At 37.9% G+C, this 24,117-nt stretch overlaps 1 protein-coding gene across 1 annotated transcript; it reads right to left on the bottom strand.

The window, feature by feature from the left end:
- Window positions 1-1,945: 1,945 nt before the first annotated feature.
- Window positions 1,946-24,053, bottom strand: snx3 (sorting nexin 3). Its single transcript, XM_084432589.1, has 4 exons — window positions 23,818-24,053; window positions 4,875-4,970; window positions 4,452-4,576; window positions 1,946-2,774 (listed from the first exon to the last, which is right to left on the bottom strand). Exons 1-4 carry the CDS (start codon window positions 23,977-23,979, stop codon window positions 2,669-2,671), a joined length of 489 nt encoding a protein of 162 aa, XP_084288715.1. The 5' UTR covers window positions 23,980-24,053; the 3' UTR covers window positions 1,946-2,668.
- Window positions 24,054-24,117: the final 64 nt, after the last annotated feature.

Raw genomic sequence — 24,117 nt, 5'->3', positions numbered from 1 at the left:
TTGAGGTGACTGGGAGGCCACAGCACCCACGGCTTGGGACCTTTATGTAAGATTAGGGTTCACAGGCAGGGCATTTCAAATCCTCTGGATGTATTTCTGTCGGCATTGCGAGTTTTCTGTGTGGCCACTCTGCAAATGTAATTTTATTGATTGATTTTTTTATCGAAAGCGGTTTCTGCTCATACTTGGCCCATGTCAGGGGTCAGCATTTAAAACCCTCGTTTGACTAGCTACTAACCATGGAAAAGAGACACGATCAGCACTTGGATTTTGTTTTTTTGTAGTCTGTAAATACATTTCTCGTTGTACAGTGATGATTTTTGTGAAAGTTGTTCTAAGATATTAGAATAAATATTGAATATTGATTGCCTGGTTCTTCATCGACGGTCTAATTCAGGTCTCCTTTCGCTGTAGGGGCTTTGGGTTTCTAAAGACACCGAAAAAAAGTCCATTGCTCCCTAAACGGGGTACTGAACGGAGACAGAGAGAGGTTCATGTCTGCACGTAAGTGCATATTGAACCACTGTCGATACAATACCCTGGACCTTGAGTGAATTTGATGTGCCTCGCACGGCTCGGGGTTTCAAGCACTCTTTCACAAATCAAGGGCTTTGCCCAAATTGCATTTTTTATCTTCATTTTTTTGATAGAGAGGATACAATAGAAAGAAACATGATTGCGGTGACAACTTTCAATCCAATTTATCCTCTTTATCCTAGTTCCTGCTCTGACGTGGAGTGAACTCCAAGGTTGCGTGAGCCACGCGGCTGTGCCCTCCTCTTTACCTTATACAGCATTGTTGCACATAAAATTGACTCTCGACAACATTTGCATTCCATCAAAAGTAATTTAGGCACAATCCGTCAGAATAACAAACAATTAATACCCACAGGATGAGACAATGCTAGACTCGCAAGCAAAAGGTTGAATGTAGGCCTGTAATTTGTACAGCAATTACAAACAATACAAAACACACCTGTTTCCCAATATTGTACACTCAATTTTAGATCCCACATCTGTTATATAGTTACATACACACATAAAGTTCTAAAAAGTAGACATTAAGTGCAGTGTTTAACCCTTGTGTTCAGGTCATTCTTGTTCTGTTGTCATTAAACAAATGCTAAAAGTACCCAGACAAAACAAACTTTGAAGAACCAGTTCACCATGGCTTATATATAGTTATATATAAAAAAAATATAGTTATTAATTGGCCAATAATTCACAAGCCAAACCCTGTCTGTCTTAAATGGAAAAAAAAGTTCATTTTACTCTTATATTCGGGTCATTCGAAGAGGATCTGTCTTCTTTCCAGTCTGAGTAACCATTCCTATTGAAACTAATTTATCCTTTTTACAACTTCCTGCCTCAGTCTTTCTTAGAAGATCAATAAAAATATCTTTGACTAAATTCATTCTGTCTTTTAAGAAGTATCTGTTTACCAGTAAGATTGAAATGCCCTAAATCACACTCATCTTGGTGGCATGAAGTTATAATGCATTCGAATAAAGCATAGAGCAAATAACAAATGTGCGATAACTAAATTAATTTACGCATCTTTTAATATTGTTTTGTGTATAATACTCAAATTTCCATGTGCTGTGTGAATGAACAATAACTGGGCGCAATTCATTTCAGTGTAAGGCTCATTTTTACAATTCTTGCATACAATACTGATATTTTTATCACCTTGTCCTAGTTATTTCTTTAGCTATTGATCAGAAGAAATGCAATTATGTCCTATAGAGAGTCTAACAGAACAACGCTAGTCAAAATATACGCAAGTGACTCACTTTATACAAACTCCCGATGGTCGAAAAGGAAAAACCTTTTAAGGCAGAGTGAATGTCTACAACCACTTCTAATGCTAGGATCATCTCTTAAAAGAAGTTTTAGCGGAGCCAAACAGAGGCGCTTTCGTTTTTCAAACCACATCATAAGTGCGTGTGTTTGATCCGTTTTATTGGAAAATTCTCATAAACAAAACAATGGCACAGCAGTATACAAATCTGGAAACATGCAATGTTGGCAGAACTCTCTGTGTTTCTGTGTAACACCATTACACAGTAAAAACAGACTTGTCTGCAGCTAAGTGGGACACACAGCACACAATCAAAGAGGTTCCCAATTAAGTGCACCCTGCACGGTAAGCTTCTGTACGTGTTCTTCAGCATTAAAAGCAACATAAGTAGGTAGTACAGTAACACAGGGATGCCAATGTGTGTGATATAGTGCTTGCATAATTGTGATATAGTTATTTGGTTCGTTTCGTTTGATCTTGTACTACAAATAATCAAAGCTAGTGGTGCTCTCTCAGACAAAACTACCATAAATAATTCTTAACCACAATTAATTACACACAAGAATGTGTTTGATTGGACTTAAAGTGGTAATATTAACATATGGATTTATAAATCAGAGACCAAAACTATCTATAAGGACAGATTAAAACCGTACTGGTGTAAAAGTGAAGGGATACAATGACTAATTCTAGAACATTTTCAATCATTTGTCGTCTCGTGTTCTGCGCAGGTAAATGTGTTGGACGCCCTATGGTTCATGCGAAGATTCTTTTCCAGTTAAGAATGATTCAAACCTTTCTTATTGCTTGTGGGCCATGTTTTTTTTGTGTGTGACGTGTGTATGTGTGTGTAGAGTCCAGACCGGTTCAGGCTTGTCTAATTTTGGAAGGGGTGTAGCTTTTATCCACGGACTCATCCTGTAGGAACATGTGCAGGCAGCGCTCATTTTGGGCCAATGGATGACCAGCCACTCTGGAAAATCAGACCACAAAAAGGCACATTAGCCATCATAAAAATATTATGCAAGGATGCACATTGTAGAGGGAGAGAGAGAGAGAGAGAGAGAGATTTGATGAGAGATTTGACCCCAATCAAGATGCAACTCTTAGATATTATTAGGAGGCTGTGACGTTTCGCTGCATCTTCTTTCAGATCATAAATCATCCAGCTTGAATTTAAATTACGCATATCTTTAAAAAAGTAGAATGAGCCATCATGCTAATTAAACGAATTATTTTACCATTAGCTCTATTCCAGCTTCCAATGGGATAAAAAAAAGACACTCACACCTCGAAAATTACATGATGCTCATGATGTTATAAGTCAAGATGACAGAGAATCATTTTCAGGTTTGGGAGAGGCAATATAAAGACATGCTGTGCAAATCCACACACACATAGTCGAGAAGTATGATGGGCATGCTTCCCCCTTCCCCAGGTGCTATTAGTACCGAACAATGATATTTAATTCAGGAATTTTTGGTTGAAGAAAAAAAAAAAAAAACATCTTAATTACCTCCATATCCTTTCTCTCTTCAAACCTAATTTACAGCTGTTCGGCTCGTATTAAAATTCAAACAGGTAGAGCCGGCACATTTGCACATGAAACAAAGATAATGGCAAAGTCTGCAATCACAGCAAATAATTACAATCGAACTGTAACTTTTATTGTCTCAGTCGTCGGGGGAACGGCACCTCGGATCAAAAATAAGCAGGAGTGCACACAACATCTTGTAGGGAAAAGGTATGCATGCCTGTAATTTCACTCGCAATTATCATAAATTACACATCAAAAATAAAACAAATGTAAAAAGTAAAGCTGGTGCACTTGTGGCCTCTCATCAGTTTTGATCATTCTGTAGGTAATTATGAGAGAAGGAAAAAAAGTGTGAGGGAAGACATCGGATGACACAAAGGCTGGCAAGTGTATGTTTTTCTCTTTCACTGAAGTACCTTAACCTAAAAACTCCAAATTAGCGGAAAGAGGAAAAACTCTTGTGTTATGTTATCATGAGAACCGCTTCACTCTTCTTTACAGAAACAGTTCAGATGTGCTGAGGCCAAAAGAAGTGAAGAGGAAGGACACGCAAGTAGAGGACTACGGAAATCTTGCCGTATCAACATTAACTCAAATGCACTTAAGAACAAAATCGCAAGGATAAATAGTTTTATTCCCACAATGCATCATGGATACATACAGTGTCCTTCAATAATAATGGCACCGTCAATATGTGCAAAATAGGCTGTCACTTTTTTCTAGAATTTTACTCCATTTAAAGATAATATTTTTGTGAACATTTTGAATGAAAGACTAATGTGATAAACATCATAATTCAGCTTTATAGGTTGTGGAGAAGTGCTTTAGCATTGAGAACTGAATGTTGGGCGTAAAGACGCTGCAATACGGCAATCGAACAGTATAACATGGTGCTAGCATCTCCAAAGTCATGAGCTTTTGATAGAAGAATCTGCCAAATTAACAAAATGTACTTGGTCTGTAAAAAATAAACCTGTCAACTGTTAAATTTGAAGCTAATTTTGTCCTGCTTTGTGATGTACAGTGATTTAGAAGAATTGTCTTTTCCTACTCGCATGGTTCAACTGCATGTGAAGGTAGATTAATGTTTGTCAGGAGGATCTTGTGACTCACTTGTTGAGGAAATGCTCTAGGCCTTGCCGCCGTTCCTCGATGAAAGAGTCGTCAAATATACCATCATCCCCACGGAATGGGAGCTGCCTGAACAGAGCCTTTCCAGGAAGAGGAGGAACTACCACCTGTTTGAAATACAAGCACTTCATTCACTTTACATACGTCTCCAAATGCAATCATAGGTCTCTTACAATCACTTCAAACGCCATTACCTGAACTACAGAATCATTTCCAATCCAATGAAAAAAAAAAAAAAAAAAAAGCATTACTACTAGATACCTAAACGTATCTAGTTGAACTGGACCCTTACAACAAGCCTGATAGTATGCAGTAGGATGGAAGGATGATAAAATGCCTCAGTCTGAGCATTCGTGCGATGTTCCAACCAAACCAACACTACTATTTCACTCATCCATCCTTCACCTTGCTTTCCCTCTCCAGCTCTCCTCTCAGCCACTCAAAGTCGCTGTATCTCCTCCGGACACGTGACTCCTTCAGCTTGAATATGGGGAGGTTTGTCTGTGGAGAACAAGAACGGACAAACATCACATCAATCTCAGATTAAGAAGAAAAAAAAAAGACCTACATCTTTTATAAAAGTAGTTTGAAAACCTTTGAAACTTGAAAACAGTTTGAAGGACTGACAGTGCAGCTGAACAGCATCAATACTTCAATGAAACCCAGTTCAGTATTAGAGTAAAGCATTAAATAAATAGGTAAAGTACACAAAAAGGCCCACTGAGACACTAAAACAGGGTCACTGGAGAGGCAGATGTTTATGAAATAAAAGAACAGCCCGATGACAGCATTCAAGGAGAAGCTGAAGAGGCAAAAGGCAGCACAAGTAACGAACGCGCAGATGGGAATAAAAGTACAGATCAATACTACACTGGCTGATTTGCTCGAGGCAGACTCAAAACAGATGAATGCGTGGTGGAGGAGACAGTAAGTTAAACGAATAAATGAATGTGTGCTTTGGGGACAAAGTCTCACGTGGGCCCTAATTGGACAGGAAGAGTTGAAATGTTCATCGATCCTCAGTTACCCCAAGACCATTCCTCTTTCCATCGCTCACTCTCCCTCCATCTCTTCAGCTGCTTCCAAGTCATGTTTTTAGCCTTGAGAGGGTCTCTTCAGAAAACATAGCTCTCTCCACACAATGAGGAACATTGATGAAATACTCACTACTTCAGCTTTCCCCCCCCCATCTCTATTTTTTCAATCTTTATCCATCTCTGCTTGTTTCCCCCTTCTCTATCAATCTGACCCATATCTGTTTTTCTTCTAATCTCATTAAACAATGTTTCACTGAAGGTGTGCTCGCTAATTTTGTGTCATGGTGTTAGAAGCAAGTCGTCATTAAACTGTTAAGGAAGCTAAAGTGATAATGGTAACAAAAAAGAAGATAGTAACCAAATGAGTTGTATATCATGTGACCCGACCCATGTAGAATAAAATCACTTTCTCACAGTCTCGCTTTCTCTCGTGTGAGTGAATAATTTGTAACATATTAGTAAATTACTGATTGCACCTTTTAATCTTCACTACCGTTCAAAAGTTTGTGGTCATTGAGATTTTGTGAAGAAATTTTTTTTTTAATACTTTTATTTAGAAAAGATGTACTATATTGATCAAAAGTGACAGGAAAGACATTTATAAATGTTACAAACAATTTAAATTTAAAATGAATGCTGTTCTTTTGAACTTTCTATTCATAAAAAAAAAATCTTATTATCAATTTTCACAAAATATTAAAGGGTTAGTTCACCCAAAAATGGAAATTCTGTCAGTAATTACTCGCCCTCATGTTGTTCCAACCCCGTAAGACTTTCGTTCATCTTCGGAACACAAATTAAGATATTTTTGATTAAATCTGAGAGCTGGCTCACTCCTCCATAGGCTTCTAAGACACGATAACTTGCTGGCCCAGAAAATGTATTAAAGACATCGTTAATATAGTCCAAGTGACTCCAGTGGCTCAATCTTAAGTTTATAAAGCGACGAGAATACTTTTTGTGCGCAAAAACAAACAAAAATAACGACTTTATTCCACTTTTCATTTCCTTCTCTCTGGGCCTCGAGTCTTTTCACGTAGTGTTTAAGCGTAGCGCGTCTGTGTTGCACGTCACCACGTATCACACACATGACCAGCGTCGCCCAATAGTGAGCCTACGTGTGACGTACAACACAGACGCGCTACGCTTAAACACTACGTGAAAATACTCGAGGCCCAGAGAGAAGGAAATGAAAAGTGGAATAAAGTCGTTGTTTTTGTTTGTTTTTGCGCACAAAAAGTATTCTCGTCGCTTTTATAAACTTAAAGGGATACTCCACTTTTTTTGGAAATAGGCTCATTTTACAACTCCCCCAGAGTTAAACAGTTGAGTTTTACCGTTTTCGAATCCATTCAGCCGATCTCCGGGTCTGGCGGTACCACTTTTAGCATAGCTTAGCATAGATCATTGAATCGGACAAGACCATTAGCATCTCTCAAAAAAAAAAATGACCAAAGAGTTTTGATATTTAAAACTTGACTCTTCTGTAGTTACATACAACTTTTTATTTTCCGTCGGTCTTAGTACACGATGTAACTACAGAAGAGTCAAGTTTTAAATAGGAAAAATATCGAAACTCTTTGGTCATTTTTTTGAGAGAGATGCTAATGGTCCTGTCCGATTCAATGATCTATGCTAAGCTATGCTAAAAGTGGTACCGCCAGACCCGGAGATCGGCTGAATGGATTCGAAAACGGTAAAACTCAACTGTTTAACTCTGAGGGAGTTGTAAAATGAGCCTATTTCCAAAAAAAGTGGAGTATCCCTTTAAGATTGAGCCACTGGAGTCACTTGGACTATATTAACGATGTCTTTAATACATTTTCTGGGCCAGCAAGTTATAGTGTCTTAGAAGCCTATGGAGGAGTGAGCCAGCTCTCAGATTTCATCAAAAATATCTTAATTTGATGTTGAGAAGATGAACGAAAGTCTTACGGGGTTGGAACAACATGAGGGTGAGTAATTACTGACAGAATTTTCATGTTTGGGTGAACAAACCCTTTAAGCGCAATGAGACGTGAAAGAGAACTTAGTTTAATACTCACGGGACGCACAGTCTGACATCCAGCTTTCTGTGCACGTGCTTCGGATGTGTGCGCTCAGAAAACCATATATCAGAAGTTTAGACTGATATTGCTTTAAAACGCATGCAGATAATAAACTTTCATGATGATGAAGAACTGCAATGTCGCGTGAGCGTGATAGAGATGATAATCAATTCAAAATCAAACAGATGTTTTAGGTTTTGCAGACTATTGGAGGCAGGATCTGTACAGGCTCCACCCTCTTCTGGAAAGCGGGGCGGGGAACACCAGCTAATTGCGCTAAAGGTCCTGTTCTTCGTGATCCCATTTTTCAAACTTTAGTTAGTGTGTAATGTTGCTGTTAGAGCATAAATAATACCTGTAAAATTATAAAGCTCAAAGTTCAATGCCAAGCGAGATATTTTATTTAACAGAAGTCCCCTTTCAAAGCCTACAGCGAATGGCCGGTTTGGACTACATCCCATGTTTTTTTACACGTGAAACATGAACACATTATATTGCACACTGTAAACACAATCAAAGCTTCAAAAACACAGGAAAAACGGGACCTTTAAAGATACATGCATGAAAACAGCATGTTTTCCCTTCCACTCGAAAATGCATTTAAAACATGATATAATAAATGATCTGTAGGGTATTTTGAGCTGAAACTTCGGACACATTCTGGGGACACCTGAGACTTGTGTTACATCTTGTAAAAAGGGGCATATTAGGTCCCCTTTAAAAAGTTTAATGATAGGTATAATGGACAAAAACAGTTGGAAACATTCTTCAAAATATTTGTTTGTGTTACGCAAAATATACAACTTAATACGGGTTGACATAAAACATAAATCATACCATTTTGCACCGACATGAGGGCGAGTCAACAATGACAGAAATTTTCATTCTGAAAACACTTGAGGTGAACTATCCCCTCAAGTGTTTATATCTTCAAATTTTTTCATTTAAGTTTCATTTTTATTTGCAGTAACCTAAATGAATAATTTCTCTAACCTTACAGTTAGAATTTTTATAACCCTTGGACATTCCTTCAACCCACGCGGTCATATGAGACGGGGATTAACTCAACGGCTATGAGATCAGGGTAACTGCAGTGCTGAGGAAGCATTTAGTAGCAACCTTGCTGAGGTGCTTGCTAATACTGTGTGAATGGCTGGACCACTGGGTTTAGGTTCCACTAAGTAAGCAGGTCTAAAGAAGTTAATCCCCATGTCAATTGATCACGGTAACAGGTAATTTAATACACACACTCATGACAATAATGTCATAGTTTCGGGACTATTATGTGGTGTGCGGTCACACCGGAGGAAGAGTTAGTTAGTTATTGAACAGGATTAGTTCTTAGGCCAAGGGTGAAAGCCCATTTATCTAGAAAACTTCTTAAAATGCACACACAGAAATGACAAGGACCTATGAAGGTGTCAATAGGTCAGGTTTTGTTTCTTATTTCACTCTACGGCTTAAGTGTTGTGTTAACAAGGTGAAAGATTGAAAAAAAATCATTCCAAATAAGTTTGTCATCTATTCCCCTTACAGCAAAAGAAGACATTTGTCAGACTTACATCTTCTAATAGAGGAGCTATTTGAAGTCATTCAGGGCAGGGCACAATACATCAATGAAAACAAAGTCAATGGTCAATAAGTAGATAACTTAAGGAATATTATTACATTTTAAATCTCCCTGGAATACTTACCAATTCTACAGCTGGTTTTAAAAAGTGGCCAATATTCTATCCTCACTGATATACTATGGACGGCTGAATTCCCTTCTTCCAAGTCACTGAAACTGATATATAATGCACTACTGAGGACAAGCTATTTATGTGCCAACTTGACAATTTCAGTGTATTTTTGGCAGTCAGACAGGTATGCAACTGTTTTGCATAGTCACAAAACTCACTCCTCCACAGTGAATAAATCGCCATCCGAGTGCATGAGTTTTATAACTGAGGTGCCATGCAAATGTATTTTTATGGTTGTCCACATGAGAAAAAAAATTACCATCCAAATAGGGCTTAAATTGTACAATTAATTTGCATCGTGCTTAAACGTTGGTTATAATGAAAAGTTTCGCGAGCGTGCAAAAACTATCTGAATTTTTCGCATTAACAACAATTTGGGGGCGGCAATTGCTTGAATTATGGGTTCATTATTATTCTTAATGAAAAACACAACTAACCCCTTTGCAGGTTCCCTATCAAAATTAGGTTTAAATCCAAAATATTGCCAAATGGGCGCTTTTATATTACGCTTTGAAACCAAATCTTCCGTCATCGTCTTGTCAGTCAGCTCAGCTGGCCTCACTCTCGTCACTTGATAAATGAAATCTGACTCCTGTTGCTGATCTGTGCTACGACTCTTGTTTAGCTCATGTTGAATTAAGCAGACGTGTTCATTTTTTAAATTCTTAGTCTGTTCTCTAACTGAACTAAATTATTTTTATTACTATAAAAAAAATCAAAACAACAATGGGGGTGATGTAATCGGTGTGCGGCTGAACACAGTGTAACACCAACTATCGCAGCAAGCCTACTCAGCGCTTGTAAAAACACAATGTAAATAGAAACCCCCTCAATACAGTAAAACTGCACATTTTAGAGTGGCCTTTTATTGTGGCCAGCCTAAGGCACACCTGTGCAATAATCATGCTGTCTAATCAGCATCTTGATACGCCACTCCTGTGAGGTGGATGGATTATCTCGGCAAAGGAGAAATGCTCACTAACACAGATTTAGACAGATTTGTGAACAATATTTGAGAGAAATAGGCCTTTTGTGTACATGGAAAAAGTCTTAGAGCTTTGAGTTCAGCTCTTGAAAAATGGGGCAAAAACAAAAGTGTTGCGTTTATAATTTTGTTCAGTGTATGTACTCTATACTACCAGTACTGCGGGTACCGTCAACTTTTTTTTTCTTTTTTCTTAGTACCAGGGCATTTGACATCCCTACAACAAGGGTCAAAAATCTTTATTAATAGATCTACCAATTTCTGTGTAGAAATAAAATAATTATGCAGCCATCTTTATAAAGTCATATTCCTCCACCTGTAATCTGGCGCCAAATCTCAGGTAAATACTGAAGTACTGGCTGCTAAAAATCCAGCTTTGCCATCACATAATAAATACATAATAGCATTTTATTTATTTATTTTCTTATTGATCGCTTGCCAAAAACTAAACGGAATACAAAAGTAATATTACACAACAAGCTGCATGATTAACACATCATCAGTCTTGTCCCAAGTGCAAACTTCACAGGAACAGTTGCATGCTATAGTTTAACTACTTTAGGGGGTTGTTCAAATCCCTCACACCAAGTATGAGCAATAGTAATAGTGACGCTCGCAAGCACCACTAATTACACTTCAACAAAAATGCTGTGACGAGAGCAGTGTTGTATTTGTGTGCGTGTGCAAAGAGAAAGGAGGGGTACATCACACTGTGTACAGCTGCAGATGTAAACTCCAAAGAGTTTGACTGTCCTCCCCTCACTGCTAATGATCTCAATCAAACCTGAGACAAGCAAACAAAACAGCCCAACAAAGGGCCTGATTACCGTGGCAACCAAAGTTAACCACACAGACGGAAGCCCTTACACATCAAACACTCAATGAGCAGATGAAAACAGCCCAATTCATTAAGACAGCAGCCTTGCGCTGCGGCTAAGACGGGGCTTTTCAAGAGGTCCATCAATACCTGTGAGCATACTGGAGAGGGGAACGGTATGACATGATTAAACTGGCAGGTAATGAGACTCAGTGTTAGACGAGACGATCAAATGCTTAGAGACTCTCTGATGGTCAGCTATGTTCTCTTGGGTGGTTTTTATGTTAATTCTGTAAGCTCCGTGGGATATTTAATGATGTCTGTTTTTTAATTCTCTCTAGTTGGCCACTAACAGGACTCATTACAATCCAAGCCTTCTCATCATAAATCATAACACTGCGGCTAAACTTAAGAGCGCTGCGATAATGCATCAAGCGATAAAAGCTCCGTCTTCCATGTTAATCAGAGTTTTTGGACAGTTGCGCATGTGGGAAATCAACATTTTGTTGATCACTTGGTTTCTATTTGTTTGCACTCAGTAGCCCTGCCCACGGTGAAAGCTCACTGGTGCAAAGTCCTGCTCTACATAGCTGTATTAAACATTAAATATGTTCTGATCGGCTAGGAGTATGTCGTGTCATGCAACATGTCCACATTCAGTGTGACAAGGCATATAGCTTGTTGCTGGAAACTTAGTGCATTATCTTGTTAGGTCACAGCAAGCACTACAATATAATGATACAGTTAAAATACACTGCTGTTCAAAAGTTTGGGGTCAGTAAGAATTTTTCTGTTGTTTTGAAAGCAATTAATACTTTTTTTCAGCAAGCACATTAAATTGATCAAAAGTGACAGTAAAGGCATTTACAAAATATTTCCATTTCAAATAAATGCTGTTCTAATTTAAAAAGCAAACGTAAGTTCACAACACAACAAAATGAATCCACAACACAACGGAAAATGTAGCCTGGAAATCCAGACCTAAATCTGAAAGATTAATGGTCTGGCGTCGACTAATGAAAATCGGCCAGCTCGAGGGGCGGCACCAAGCGTGCATTTGAAAATCTCTCTGCACGCAATTGGATAACACTACGACCAATCACAACAATAAACCCCATACACTTAGCTACCAGCGGAGCTAACCTTATTAGACATTCTCTGATTAGACTCTTCCTGTATCCGGTCGTGAAACAGCAAACACGTCCTTCTGGCAAAGGAACGATTCGAGCGGCGTCTTCTGTTCCTGTTTTAGATAAAAAGCCAAGTCTAACTCGTTCAGTGTAGCGGCCAAAGCCGTTTCAAACAACTGGTGTTCATCCATAGCCATCTTGCAATGTTTACTAATGACTTCGACGTCACAGCGCTGTCGTCATCTCGCCTCTGGCCCGCCTATATCAGATAACCCGATGTGATTGGTGCAGCTCAGATCGAGGGGCATATTTAATGAGCATCATTATTCGACACCAGAGTAACTCGCTGAGCAAATTCAACTTGTGCTCTCGCGAGAACTCTGGATTACCAGGGTACGGAAAATGTACAACACAACGGAAATGCTCTCGACCACTAGAGGGCTCTCTGAGCGCGGTAAAGTTAGTTTTCCATGCCACTGTTCTATAGAGTCAGCAGTCTAAAAAATATATCAACACCACGATTAGTTTTAACAGTATGTAGCTAACCATTGTATATCAACATTTATTAATTCAAAATCACCTATGTGAATTATAGCTGCATTTATACTCGAGAATGCTTTGGTGCGCTACCACAGTGCATGATCCCTAAGGGAACGTCTGCCAATTCCTCCAAGTTGTTAAAACGTAAAAATTTGTATTAATTAAAATTACTTTTTTACTATGTTAAAAATCCAAAGCTTGAATGTATTGGTAGTAGACTGGCTTACTACAGGTGACATTTTTCCAATACCTCCCTTCATGTATTTACAGAACAATTATTTTTTAGGAATTTTTTGTAAACTTTATTTATCATGTTTCAAAGGTTGCAGTTCCTATTAACCAGACTGACTTACAACAGGTGAAATTGTGTCAACAACTCCCTGTATGCACAGTACACAATTAGTTTTTTACAAAAACATTAGGCCTACTGTAATTCACCTAAAGGTTTTTTTTTCATGTCCCAAAGCTTGTGCTATATTCCTAGAGATCAGACTGACTTATTACAGGTGAAATTGTGCCAATACCTTCCTGTACTTCTGGTTTTTATTTTTATTTATCAAATTATATTATAATAAATTATACGTTTAAACCAAGCGTGCCGCACAAGCCCTGAAAAGTGAAGCCAAAGTGTCTTGATCGCCCCCCCGGTGACTGGTCCTAGTATAGGTCATAAACCCCGCCTCCTCATGTTATTTAACGAGATGTGAGACCAACTAAACAATTAAATTACACTTAAATATCTTTTTTCCAAAGATGGTTTCTGTCATTTGCTGTAGTTTTTAATCAATCTGATGGAAGTTCAAGTGTTTGTTTTTCAAAAAAGTTTGTTTTTAGTTAGTTACTTGATGCTATAAAAACGGTGGTGTGACGTCATGATTGACAGCTGTGATTGACAGGTTCTCTGGGCTAAGTAGTGTTACTTTTTAAATGTGACTATGTGGTTAGTAGTTGTATTTACCTTATTTTAACAAGCCTCTTTTCGTACTGCAATCAGCAGTGAAAATTCAGTTTTGCCATTTCATTTATATGAAAATAGAAAACAGTTATTTTAAATTGCAAGAATATTTTACAAAATAACCACATTTTTGATCAAATAAATGCAGACTTGTTTAAAAAAACATTAAATTTTTTAATTATTATTTTTTTTTTATAAAAAGCATGTGCACACAAACAGTCCTTTTGCTGGTCAGAATTGTGTCTACCCGAGCCATGTTGACCCACAGATTCTGTCTTCAAGATTTAGCAGGTATGGTCAAGGTATCAGTACATCATTTTCTCTAAATGCTCCAAACAAAATAGGTTAAAAAACAACCTAAAAAATGTCAAAATGAAAACAAAACAACCTGTCAAGAATGGGACAGACTGCCCGAGTAAGAAAAAGTCGGAGCGAGAAAGAGGGAGATACAGACCAGGTGCATTTTATGCACAACACCCAAAAATAGCCAATTGTGTGAAAGGTGCACTAAAAGCGCTCTTTCTTTTAGTCACTCTTCCACACTGTTAAAAGCTTCCACATGGCTTATGCCGATATGAGGAGGAGATGGCAGAATCCCGGTCTCTCTCCTCTTTTTTAGATGCATGTGTGTGCTGGGGACAATGGTGTAGCCTCATTAGGAGGAGAGAGAGGGCAGTGAAAAAACAGCCGAGAGAGGTCACCTCACCCAGCGTAAGGGCTCTGTGCTGGCTATGCATTAGCTTTTAGCGAGTCGGATCAAGTCAAGTTTAAGAGCGAGCATTTCATCTCTCCGCTCTGCTCTCTCTTTTTCAAAATAAAAGTAGCAAAAATGGAAGCACAATGCCATCTCATCGCATCATAGCTCCAAAGAGAAGAGGACAGAAGGACAATGAGAGCACTCGCGCCCCACCACCATCATCCCCCTCCGTGTTCTACACACAAGTCGCTCTCTCTCACACACACATGCACGCAAACACACCCACCCCACCACCCCAACACCCTCACTCTGGCAAAAAGCTGCCCCCTGTCTTTGTTCCAATAGCATCAACTCCCACTTTTGATACTGTCATCTCAAGTAGGATATGGTAGCCTTGATACAATATGCTGCCCATTACCATTAAAATAGTTGTCGGGGAGGATGCTGTAGACTTTGGATTACACTTGACTGGGACTGACAACCAGGCAAGCAAGCCATTTTTAGTAATGGCAGAAAGGGAGAGCGAGAGAGAGGGCTTTTTGGAAATTGGAAAAAAAAGAATTAAAGGGGGATGACGAGGAGGAGGAGGTGAAGAAGGGAGTGAAAGATGGATAGGGAAAGAGAGTGTTGTATACAAAAACGCAGAAGGGGGGTATGGCTGAGGATTCTCCTGTCTGTAAACAACATTGAATCCCAAAGTCCTCCCTCGGATGGTTTTCGTGCACAGTCTGTGGTCTCATCATGTCACTCAACTTTAGCAATGCAAACACAATATGGATTTTATAAGAAGTTATATGAACAGAAGCCAACAAACAGAGCTTATATCAGCATATACTGAAAGTCTTTATCTGTGTTCCTGCTTATGTGCTGCGGTCATGTGAATATGAGCTCTAAATGTTGTGTGACAAACCCAATAAAACTATTCCAAGAACGCGTCCAAGTTACAAAGGTGCATAATCCATAAAGTGAAAGATTATCAATATTCAGTTGCTTAAGGTACTAAAGTTACTTTTCTTCATATTATGAGATTATTGTGTTTATTTTTCATGAGCAAAAGATGATACTTGACACACTGGGAAATTAGGCAGAAAACAGACCTTAAAGATGTAGTTCACCCCAAAAATTCTGTCATTTACTCTCCCCTAATGTTGTTCCAATCCCGTTTGACTTTCTTTCTTTAGCAAAACACAAAAGGAAAGATTCTGAATTTATTGTACTGCTCTCACTTTCCCATACAAGTACAATGAATGGGGACTGAGGCTTTCAGGCTTCAAAGAGAATGCAAAAGCACCATGAAAGTAGCATAAAAGTGGTCCACACAACTCGTGACTTCTGAAGTATATGATACACTGTAATAATAATCCAACTTCTATTTTGTTAGACACACTCTATTTTAAAGGTAGAAATAAAAAAGTAAGTAAAGTCAACTTTTGTATGAGCAACTTGTAAAATTAAATATTGAAAACTTATGTCAAGTTTGGTGGTGAAGGAATAGGCTATTGAGCATGCTCGGTTTGATCACTGACTGATTCTCAGCAAAACCATCTGAGGCAGAATCATTCACCACTCACCATTTGCATGAATAGTGTTCATTTTGTTTAGGTTTGTTCAATTAAAGGTATAGTGGAGGATTTTCTTTTTCCGGGTGGATCATCAAGACTATTGGTCCTCCTAGTTGTCAATCATTCTGGTGATATGTCTACGTAAGGCCGTCGTACGTGCTCGTCCCTAGGTAGTTTTCGTTTTCTGCACATGCGCACTTTCGGGTGTATGTGTGTGGTGAGCTACGGTTTCAGCCATTCATTGAAGCTCGCCCGTTCTCACCGGGTTTTCTCAAAACGTCTGAGGGTCGCAAGAGAAAAAGTGTCTACGAATTGTATGACAAGAAGAGAAAAGGCCTCTGAAGAAAGAAACAAGACCAGAGTGTTTTTGGGAGAATATTCAATTCGCTAAAAGCACAGGTTGGGCTTCCCACTGATGCCTCAGTCGCGTAGTTTCCACTCGACAGGTAAAGTTTGGCATGCTATTTGGAGAAATCCATTTAAAATCACTGCTAGTAAAAGTTAATGTAAGCTATGATTAGCGATGCTAGCCCTGGCACAAGTCACGCACCGCGCAGACACGGTAAACATCTCAATTTGTCCGGTGGCGAGTCTGACATAGTGGAAAAAGTGCAAATCTTCTTTTGGAAAGTAGGCTTGTATGAGCCATGCCGACAGCAACTTTTTCTAAAATTCGGGAAAATCCTCCACTATACCTTTCAATTAAATATCAATAACTGCTAAGGAGTTTTGAGTTTAGTGGACTTCAGGGACATACAACTGTGAGACCTTGTTTCTTATAAGTTAGAATAGTACTTTATTGGTTGCTTATTGGCAGCTGGTTGCTTAATTTTTTTTAAGTTAACCCAGTGTTAGCTTTGTGTGAGCAACAGACACAACTCGGCACAACTTCGGCAACTGGATCATTGAGTCAGTAGACACGTTTCCATTACAGATTTGCGCAAAACCTTTTCGATATTTTCTAAATGTCGATAAAAAACTATTGATAAATGATGGTGTTTCCATTAACCGATGTAATGCGACTGAAACGTCATATTTTCCTCTAGCGATAAGTCATTCCAAAAAATCATGGCGACGGATGTTGGGAGGTTTACGTATATCCCAGCCACCGCACTGGCCATTATTTTTAATCGGAGGAGACGTAGGCATGTTATCCAAGCATTAATGGCAAGGAAAGCCCCTTATACTTGGTAGCATATGAGGCGTTTCTGGGTGTTTCTCCCTCATATCTGCTTCGAGGTCTTGATTGTGGCATTTCTTAGTGGTTTAGAATCCAGTATTCCTGTAATTCTTTTGTCTTTTATGAGTTTAATAAAGAAATCTGTCTCGTCTTCTGTCCAAACATACTGCGCCATCTACATTAACTGAACTGTAAATACGCAAAAACTGTTTCCAATGCAGTTTTGCAAAATATTCCTTTTTTAAACTGCCTGAAAAACCTCCTCATGCGAGCGTAATTTTTTTTTGCGATAAATGGGAGTTTTTGAGAAATTGACGCGTTTCCATTGGGCGTATTTTCAATTCGCAATTTCAATTTGCGCAATTTGGAGGGTAATGGAAACGCGGCTATAGTGAGATCACAAAAAACAAATCATTCAGCTTTGGTATTGTGGACAAAAATCATCTGATAAAAATGCCCACAAATCAGATATTGCCACTGCTCACATGAACGTGCCAAAGAGAGCTGCTGGGGCCGGTTTCACAAAGATAGACTTTGACTATGGCTCAGATATAGTAGATAGTCAGACATCAAAATCAGACCGTTGCACAAAGCACTTAAGACTCTGACTATCTTAAGTAGGACTACACTGCAATGCATTCTGGGTAAAATAAGACACTTTTCAAAACAAAAAACATGGCGGATCGAGTAAGCGCATTCAACCGCTCAGTGCGGTTTACCCCAGCGGGAAATATGTGTTTGTTGGAGGAGTATAACAGTTACAAGGACATTTTACTTGGGAAATTTAGCGGAGAATGTAGTAACAAGAAGAAATGTTTAAATTATGAGCCATTTTACCTTTTCTTTTGGCTGTTTGTATTTTTGTCTTTATTTTTGTGAATCAGTCTACCTTGCATCAGACTAGTCTATGAGCAAATTTTAGACTTGTCTAACACTATAGACCGGTCTAAAATAGCTTTGTGAAACCGGCCCCTGGGACAAATGTCAAGATTTTTATTGAACAATGGCTTCAATATTGGTCTGTTCCTCACACATATCTATCATATGACTCCATAAAACTTGGAATATAGTGCACAAGTATGGATAATTTGTTGTCATCATTGTGGAACTTTAGCCCTGATTCGTTATGTTGAAAATATTTACATTTTGCATTCAATGGAAGAAAGAAAAATCATAAGCTTGGAATGGACTGAGGGTAAATCAATTTTACCTTTTACGTTACAGATGAAAAACAAGAAAACAAACAGAACTTTAAGAATCCTGCACTAACTGAACTGAGGAAGAGATATGCCCATCCTGAGACGAGACCAGGAGGAGATGACGGGGGATGGGCACGTTTTGTGCCATCCAGTGGGGGTTTGGCAGGGGGTTAAGACGAGGTCTGCACCCCCATAGTCATTCACACGTTCCACTCTAAAAGAAGGGATTAAGAAGCTTCTCGCTCCTTCTCCAAGACACACACACACACACAAATATGGCTTGGCTTCTTTCTCTCACTTACCATGCCAGGATCATCTATGGGATGTGGGATATGACGATGGAAAGGATAATGGTTGGCCACTGAGCAAAAGAGAGAAAGCGTGCATGGATGGTGCGAAAGAGCCTAAAAGAAAGATAGTGCCCTTGGCACACAAAAGCATGCAATCAACACAAGCAGTGTTACTATGACAAATACAAACAGAATCTCTTTATCTCGTCTCATTGTTGCGATTGGAATACTTCAGAAGCAAATCAAAAGTTGACAGCTCCGCTCTTTCTCTCGGTCTTGAGGGCTAGAGCGAGAGAGCGATAGCGTGAGAGGGATGTGTGGGGTGTTCCCTTATGCAAAACAGGGTCACCGCCGACTCAGAGACACACAATAATACTGATTACACGCATATGCTAATTATTATACGCTAATCAAGTACAGTAGCTTTAGATTTGGGCTAATGGCAGGCGCTGGCTCGCTCTGTAGGTAGGAGAAAGCTAAAAATACTATAGGAAAGCTGGGAAGACAGTGGCCTATTAGCAGACGCAACGGCACCTGTCACAACTTATCAGTTGTGGAAAATGACTGCTTAGGACAGTAAGGGGATGTGACAATGTCTTCGCCTCCGCCTCCTTTAGGCAAGAGCTTCATTTTTAAAAGTATAGCATTTCAAAAGGAGAATTTAGGCTATTTAGGGAAGAAAAAGTGGGAAGAGTTTCAACAACAATACCAGGGTCTGATGAGCATTTAGTCTTTCGTCAAAACTTCTGAAGGTAAGAGGACTTCAAGAAGTATTGTTACAAATGTATCAAGGATAGAATAGAACACACAACTGTGAACTGAATTTTTTCTCCACCACTTTCATGCAATGTCACAATGTTAAGCTGCAGGACCAGCACGTGCCTTGCTCATGTGCACAATAGTCATAGTCAGTGCAGCCTTTTGTTGACCAACCCAAATCTTTAACCACTTGGATGACTTCTAGAACACCAGGCCTAACTAGGCCACACACTTACACAAGGTCAAATGTCACAAATGTAACGTTCACACTGACAGTAATTTGCAGTGACAAATACAGTTAATAACGTATTGGAAGTCATTTAAAATAGAAAGCACAACGACTTTGAAGAATCGAGTGTTATGTTGAAAATACACCTAAGAGTCAAGTCGTCGGACAGTTGACATAGCATTAAATCTGACACTTAAAAAACTTCCCTTTTTAAACCATTTTTAGATGCAAACTGTGGTAAATAATGTGTGTGTGTGTGTGTGTGTGTGTGTGTGTGTGTGATTCTTTGTAAAGATAACTTTGGCCGCATACATGTAGTCTTTGTATTTGATGGAGAAAATATATTATGGAAGAGAAAAATGAACGAAGGTCAAAGTTAAATAAATTGTTCCCATTTTTAAAAACGTCCACAATACTGTATTATTCTATTCCTTTCATATCTGCAAGTATCAAGAGGTTTTGCTTTTGGAGGAATATTTAAAATTTGCAAGTTTAGTTGCATCCCTGGAAATCTGAATTATATGTACCATAACAACACTATTTGCTAAAGCTATTTGTGCTATCAGTCATTCATCTGTCATAAGGTCCAATCCATGCATAACAGTACACACACACACACACACACACACACACACACACACACACACACACACACACACACACACACACACACACACACACACACACACACACACACACACACACACAGAAATGCAAAAGAGATGACGTGTGTCTTTCTCTCACTATTCTAAACTTCCTCTTACATTCCAAATAATTTAGCCAACAAATCACGACTGTAAGCAAAGCTTGACAATAACACCCGCCGCCACGCAGACACTCTTACTAGCAACTTTGGCGGGTCGAATTTTAATATATACATTTTTCAATTGTAGTCTTTAAAAAAGGCATTTGAAATAATAAACTAGTGCAATGTAGTGTTGTCAAAAATATAGTTTTTCCGATATCGATACTGAAATATCTGAAATTATTCCAATACTCATTTTCCGCAAAAACTATCCCGACAGACGCTCGCTGACGGCCCACCGGCGTCGGCTTGGTGTGTCCCACTCACAGCCTTTAGAGTGGCAGCAGCTGCCAAATTATGAGATATTAAAAATATGTACAGTACAGGTCAAAAGTTTGGAAACATTACTATTTTTAATGTTTTTGAAAGAAGTTTCTTCTGCTCATCAAGCCTGCGTTTATTTGATAAAAAATACAGGAAAAAAAAAAGTAATATTGTGAAATATTATTACAACTTAAAATAATAGTTTTCTATTTGAATATACTTTAAAAAATAATTTATTCCTGTGATGCAAAGCTGAATTTTCAGCATCATTACTGCAGTCTTCAGTGTCACATGTGACATCCAGTCTATCACATGATCCTTTAGAAATCATTCTAATATTCTGATTTATTATGAGTGTTGGACACAGTTCTGCTGCCTAATATATTTGATGAATAAAAGGTTAAAAAGAACTGCATTTATTCAAAAGAAAAGAAAAATCTTCTTTACTATCACTTTTTATCAATTTAACACATCCTTGCTGAATAAAAGTATTGATTTATTTCAAAAAAAGAAAGAAAAAAAATTACTGACCAGTAGTGTATATTGTTGTTACAAAAGATTTCAATTTTTAAATTTGCTTCTTTTTTTTTTTTTTTTATTCATCAAAGTATCCTAAAAAAGTATCACAGGTTATGAAAAAATATTAAGCAGCAGAACTGTTTCCAACTTTGATCATGAATCATCATATTAGAATGATTTCTAAAGGATCGTGTGATAGACTGGAGTAATGATCCTGAAAATTCAGCTTTGCATCACAGAAATAAATGATAATTTAAAGTATAATAAATTGAAAACCAATTATTTTAAATTGTAATAATATATCACAATATTACATTTTTTTTTTCTGTATTTTTGATCAAATAAATGCAGGCTTGATGAGCAGAAGAAACTTCTTTCAAAAACATAAAAAATAGTAATGTTTCCAAACTTTTGACCTGTACTGTATGTGGCAGTTTTCTTCCATGGTATCAATGTCAAAATTGTGGCCAGTGAAAATGCGGAGAGGCTAGTAACTTTGGTAAACCACCAGCCACAGTGGTTGGTGAGCAAAAAAGTCAATGTCAAGCCCTGATAGTAAGCATTTTGTCAGTGCAAATATCGGAAAGCTGATTCATGTCTTAGGAATGACGCGTGTAAGTGTGGGAAATTTCACAATAAACTGGATTTACTTAGTGAATACAGATGAATTTTATCATGACACAAATCCCTGAAACATGCAATAAATCAATTCTGTTTAAGTTGGGTGCATGCACAGACATGCATTAGGAAAATAAAAAATAATGCATTTTAATAGCAAACTGAAAGGTTTCACTTAGTAAAGATGATGTGAACAGTACTTTAACATCAGCCAGGTTCATAATTATCGTTATAAGCCCCATTATCTTGGCCTTGCACATAGGGGTGTGGTCACACACACACACACACACACTATCTACACACACATAACTAAACAGCTTGAAACTCTTGTCTCAAAACTCTGCTTATTCTCATGTCATTTGTAGACATCCCTACTAAACTAAGTACTCCATTGCACAACATAAGTTAGTTGATCATTACAATGTCAGGCTTACAAAGGTTTTAAGGTCAGTGTCAAAAAGAATAATTAAAGGGATAGTTAAAAAAAATATATATACACTACCGTTCAAAAGTTTGCGGTCAGTAAGATTTTTTAATGTTTTTAAAAGAAGTATCTTCTGCTCACCAAGGCTGCATTTATTTGATAAAAAACAATAAAAAAAAAACAGTAATATTGTGAAATATTATGACAATTTAAAATGACTGTGTTATATTTTAATATATTTTAAACTGTAATTTATTCCTGTGATCAAAGCTGAATTTTCAGCATCATTACTCCAGTCTTCAGTGTCACATGATCCTACAGAAATCATTCTAATATGATGATTTGATGCTCAAGAAACATTCATTATTATTATCAATGTTGAAAACAGTTGTGTACAATTTCTTTTCAAAATTCTTTGTTCAAAAGAACAGCATTTATTTAAAATAGAATATTTTCTAACATTATAAATGTCTTTACTGTAACTTTTGATCAGTTTAACTCATCCTTGATGAATAAAAGTATTGATTTATTTTATTTCTTTCCCCCCAAAATAAAATTAAAATTCTTACTGACCCCAAACTTTTGAAGGGTAGTGTTTAATGTTACAAAAGCTTTAGATTTCAGATAAATGCTGTTCTTTTGAACTTTCTATTCATTATAGCATCATGAAATAAAAATGTAAATAACTGTTTTCAACATTGATAATAATCATAAATGTTTCTTGAGCATCACATCATCATATTAGAATGATTTCTGAAGGATCATGTGACACTGAAGACTGGAGTAATGATGCTGAAAATTCAGCTTTGATCACAGGAATAAATTACACTTTACTGTATATTCACATAGAAAACAGATGATTTAGAATTGGAATAATATTTCACAATATTACTGTTTTTGTTTGTATTTTTAATCAAATAAATGCAGCCTTGGTGAGCAGAAAGATACTTCTTTTAAAAACATTAAAAATCTTACTGACCCCAAACTTTTGAACGGTAGTGTATATATATTTATTTTTTTAAAACCTGTATGATTTTCATTCTTGCTAATGAACACAAAAGAAAAGAGATTTTAGGCCAAATGTTAAGTACTGACAGCTTCAGTCACCTGTCACTTCCAATGGATCTGATTTCTATACAGTCAAGTTACAGTGTATTGAATGACAGCCTCAGGTACATCTCCTTTTGTGTTCCACAAAAGAAAGGAAGTTATTTGGGTTTGCTAAACATGAGGGTCTGTGAATTATGACAGTTTTCATTTCTGAGGGAACCATTCCGAGCACCTAACCAGAGACTTGCAGTCCACATTTGTGATAAATCAAAATAAAGACGAAAACAGTTATCGTTACGTTGTCATGGAAATATTTATCAAGCCATCCTGATAAACAAAGTTATACCTGGAAGCAAACAGAAGTCGTGGTATTCTTAACATAAATGAACCACACTGTGATATGTACCATTAGCACTCCTGTCAATCAAGTGTATTTAAGCATTAGTAAAGATCAGTGTGTGTTTGTCTGGTCTGGTCAGGCCAGCATTGGCTGCTCACCTTCAGTCTGATCTCATATGTCGTGAACCTGTTCCGACCGACGCCAACCGTCTCGGGGTTGGAAACATCAATCTCTAGAAAATTACTCGGCGGCCCATACGCATCGTTCAGGTTTTGTGGTTTAGTATACAGCCTTCTCGTATCTGCTATGGCCTCAGCCATCGCTTCCCGTCACAGGTTTGAGCAAACAAGCAGCTATCGATTGCACTTCCGATCAGCTGAGGAACAGCTGACATGTGACATACCAGCACGGTCACGTGGCAATATTCTTAGGCTTTGATTGGATAAAAGCTGTCATGG

Source organism: Rutilus rutilus (assembly GCF_951802725.1).
Source record: "Rutilus rutilus genome assembly, chromosome: 15".
NCBI classification, from domain to species: Eukaryota; Metazoa; Chordata; class Actinopteri; order Cypriniformes; family Leuciscidae; genus Rutilus; species Rutilus rutilus.
This window is presented reverse-complemented; position numbering and strand designations above follow the sequence as displayed.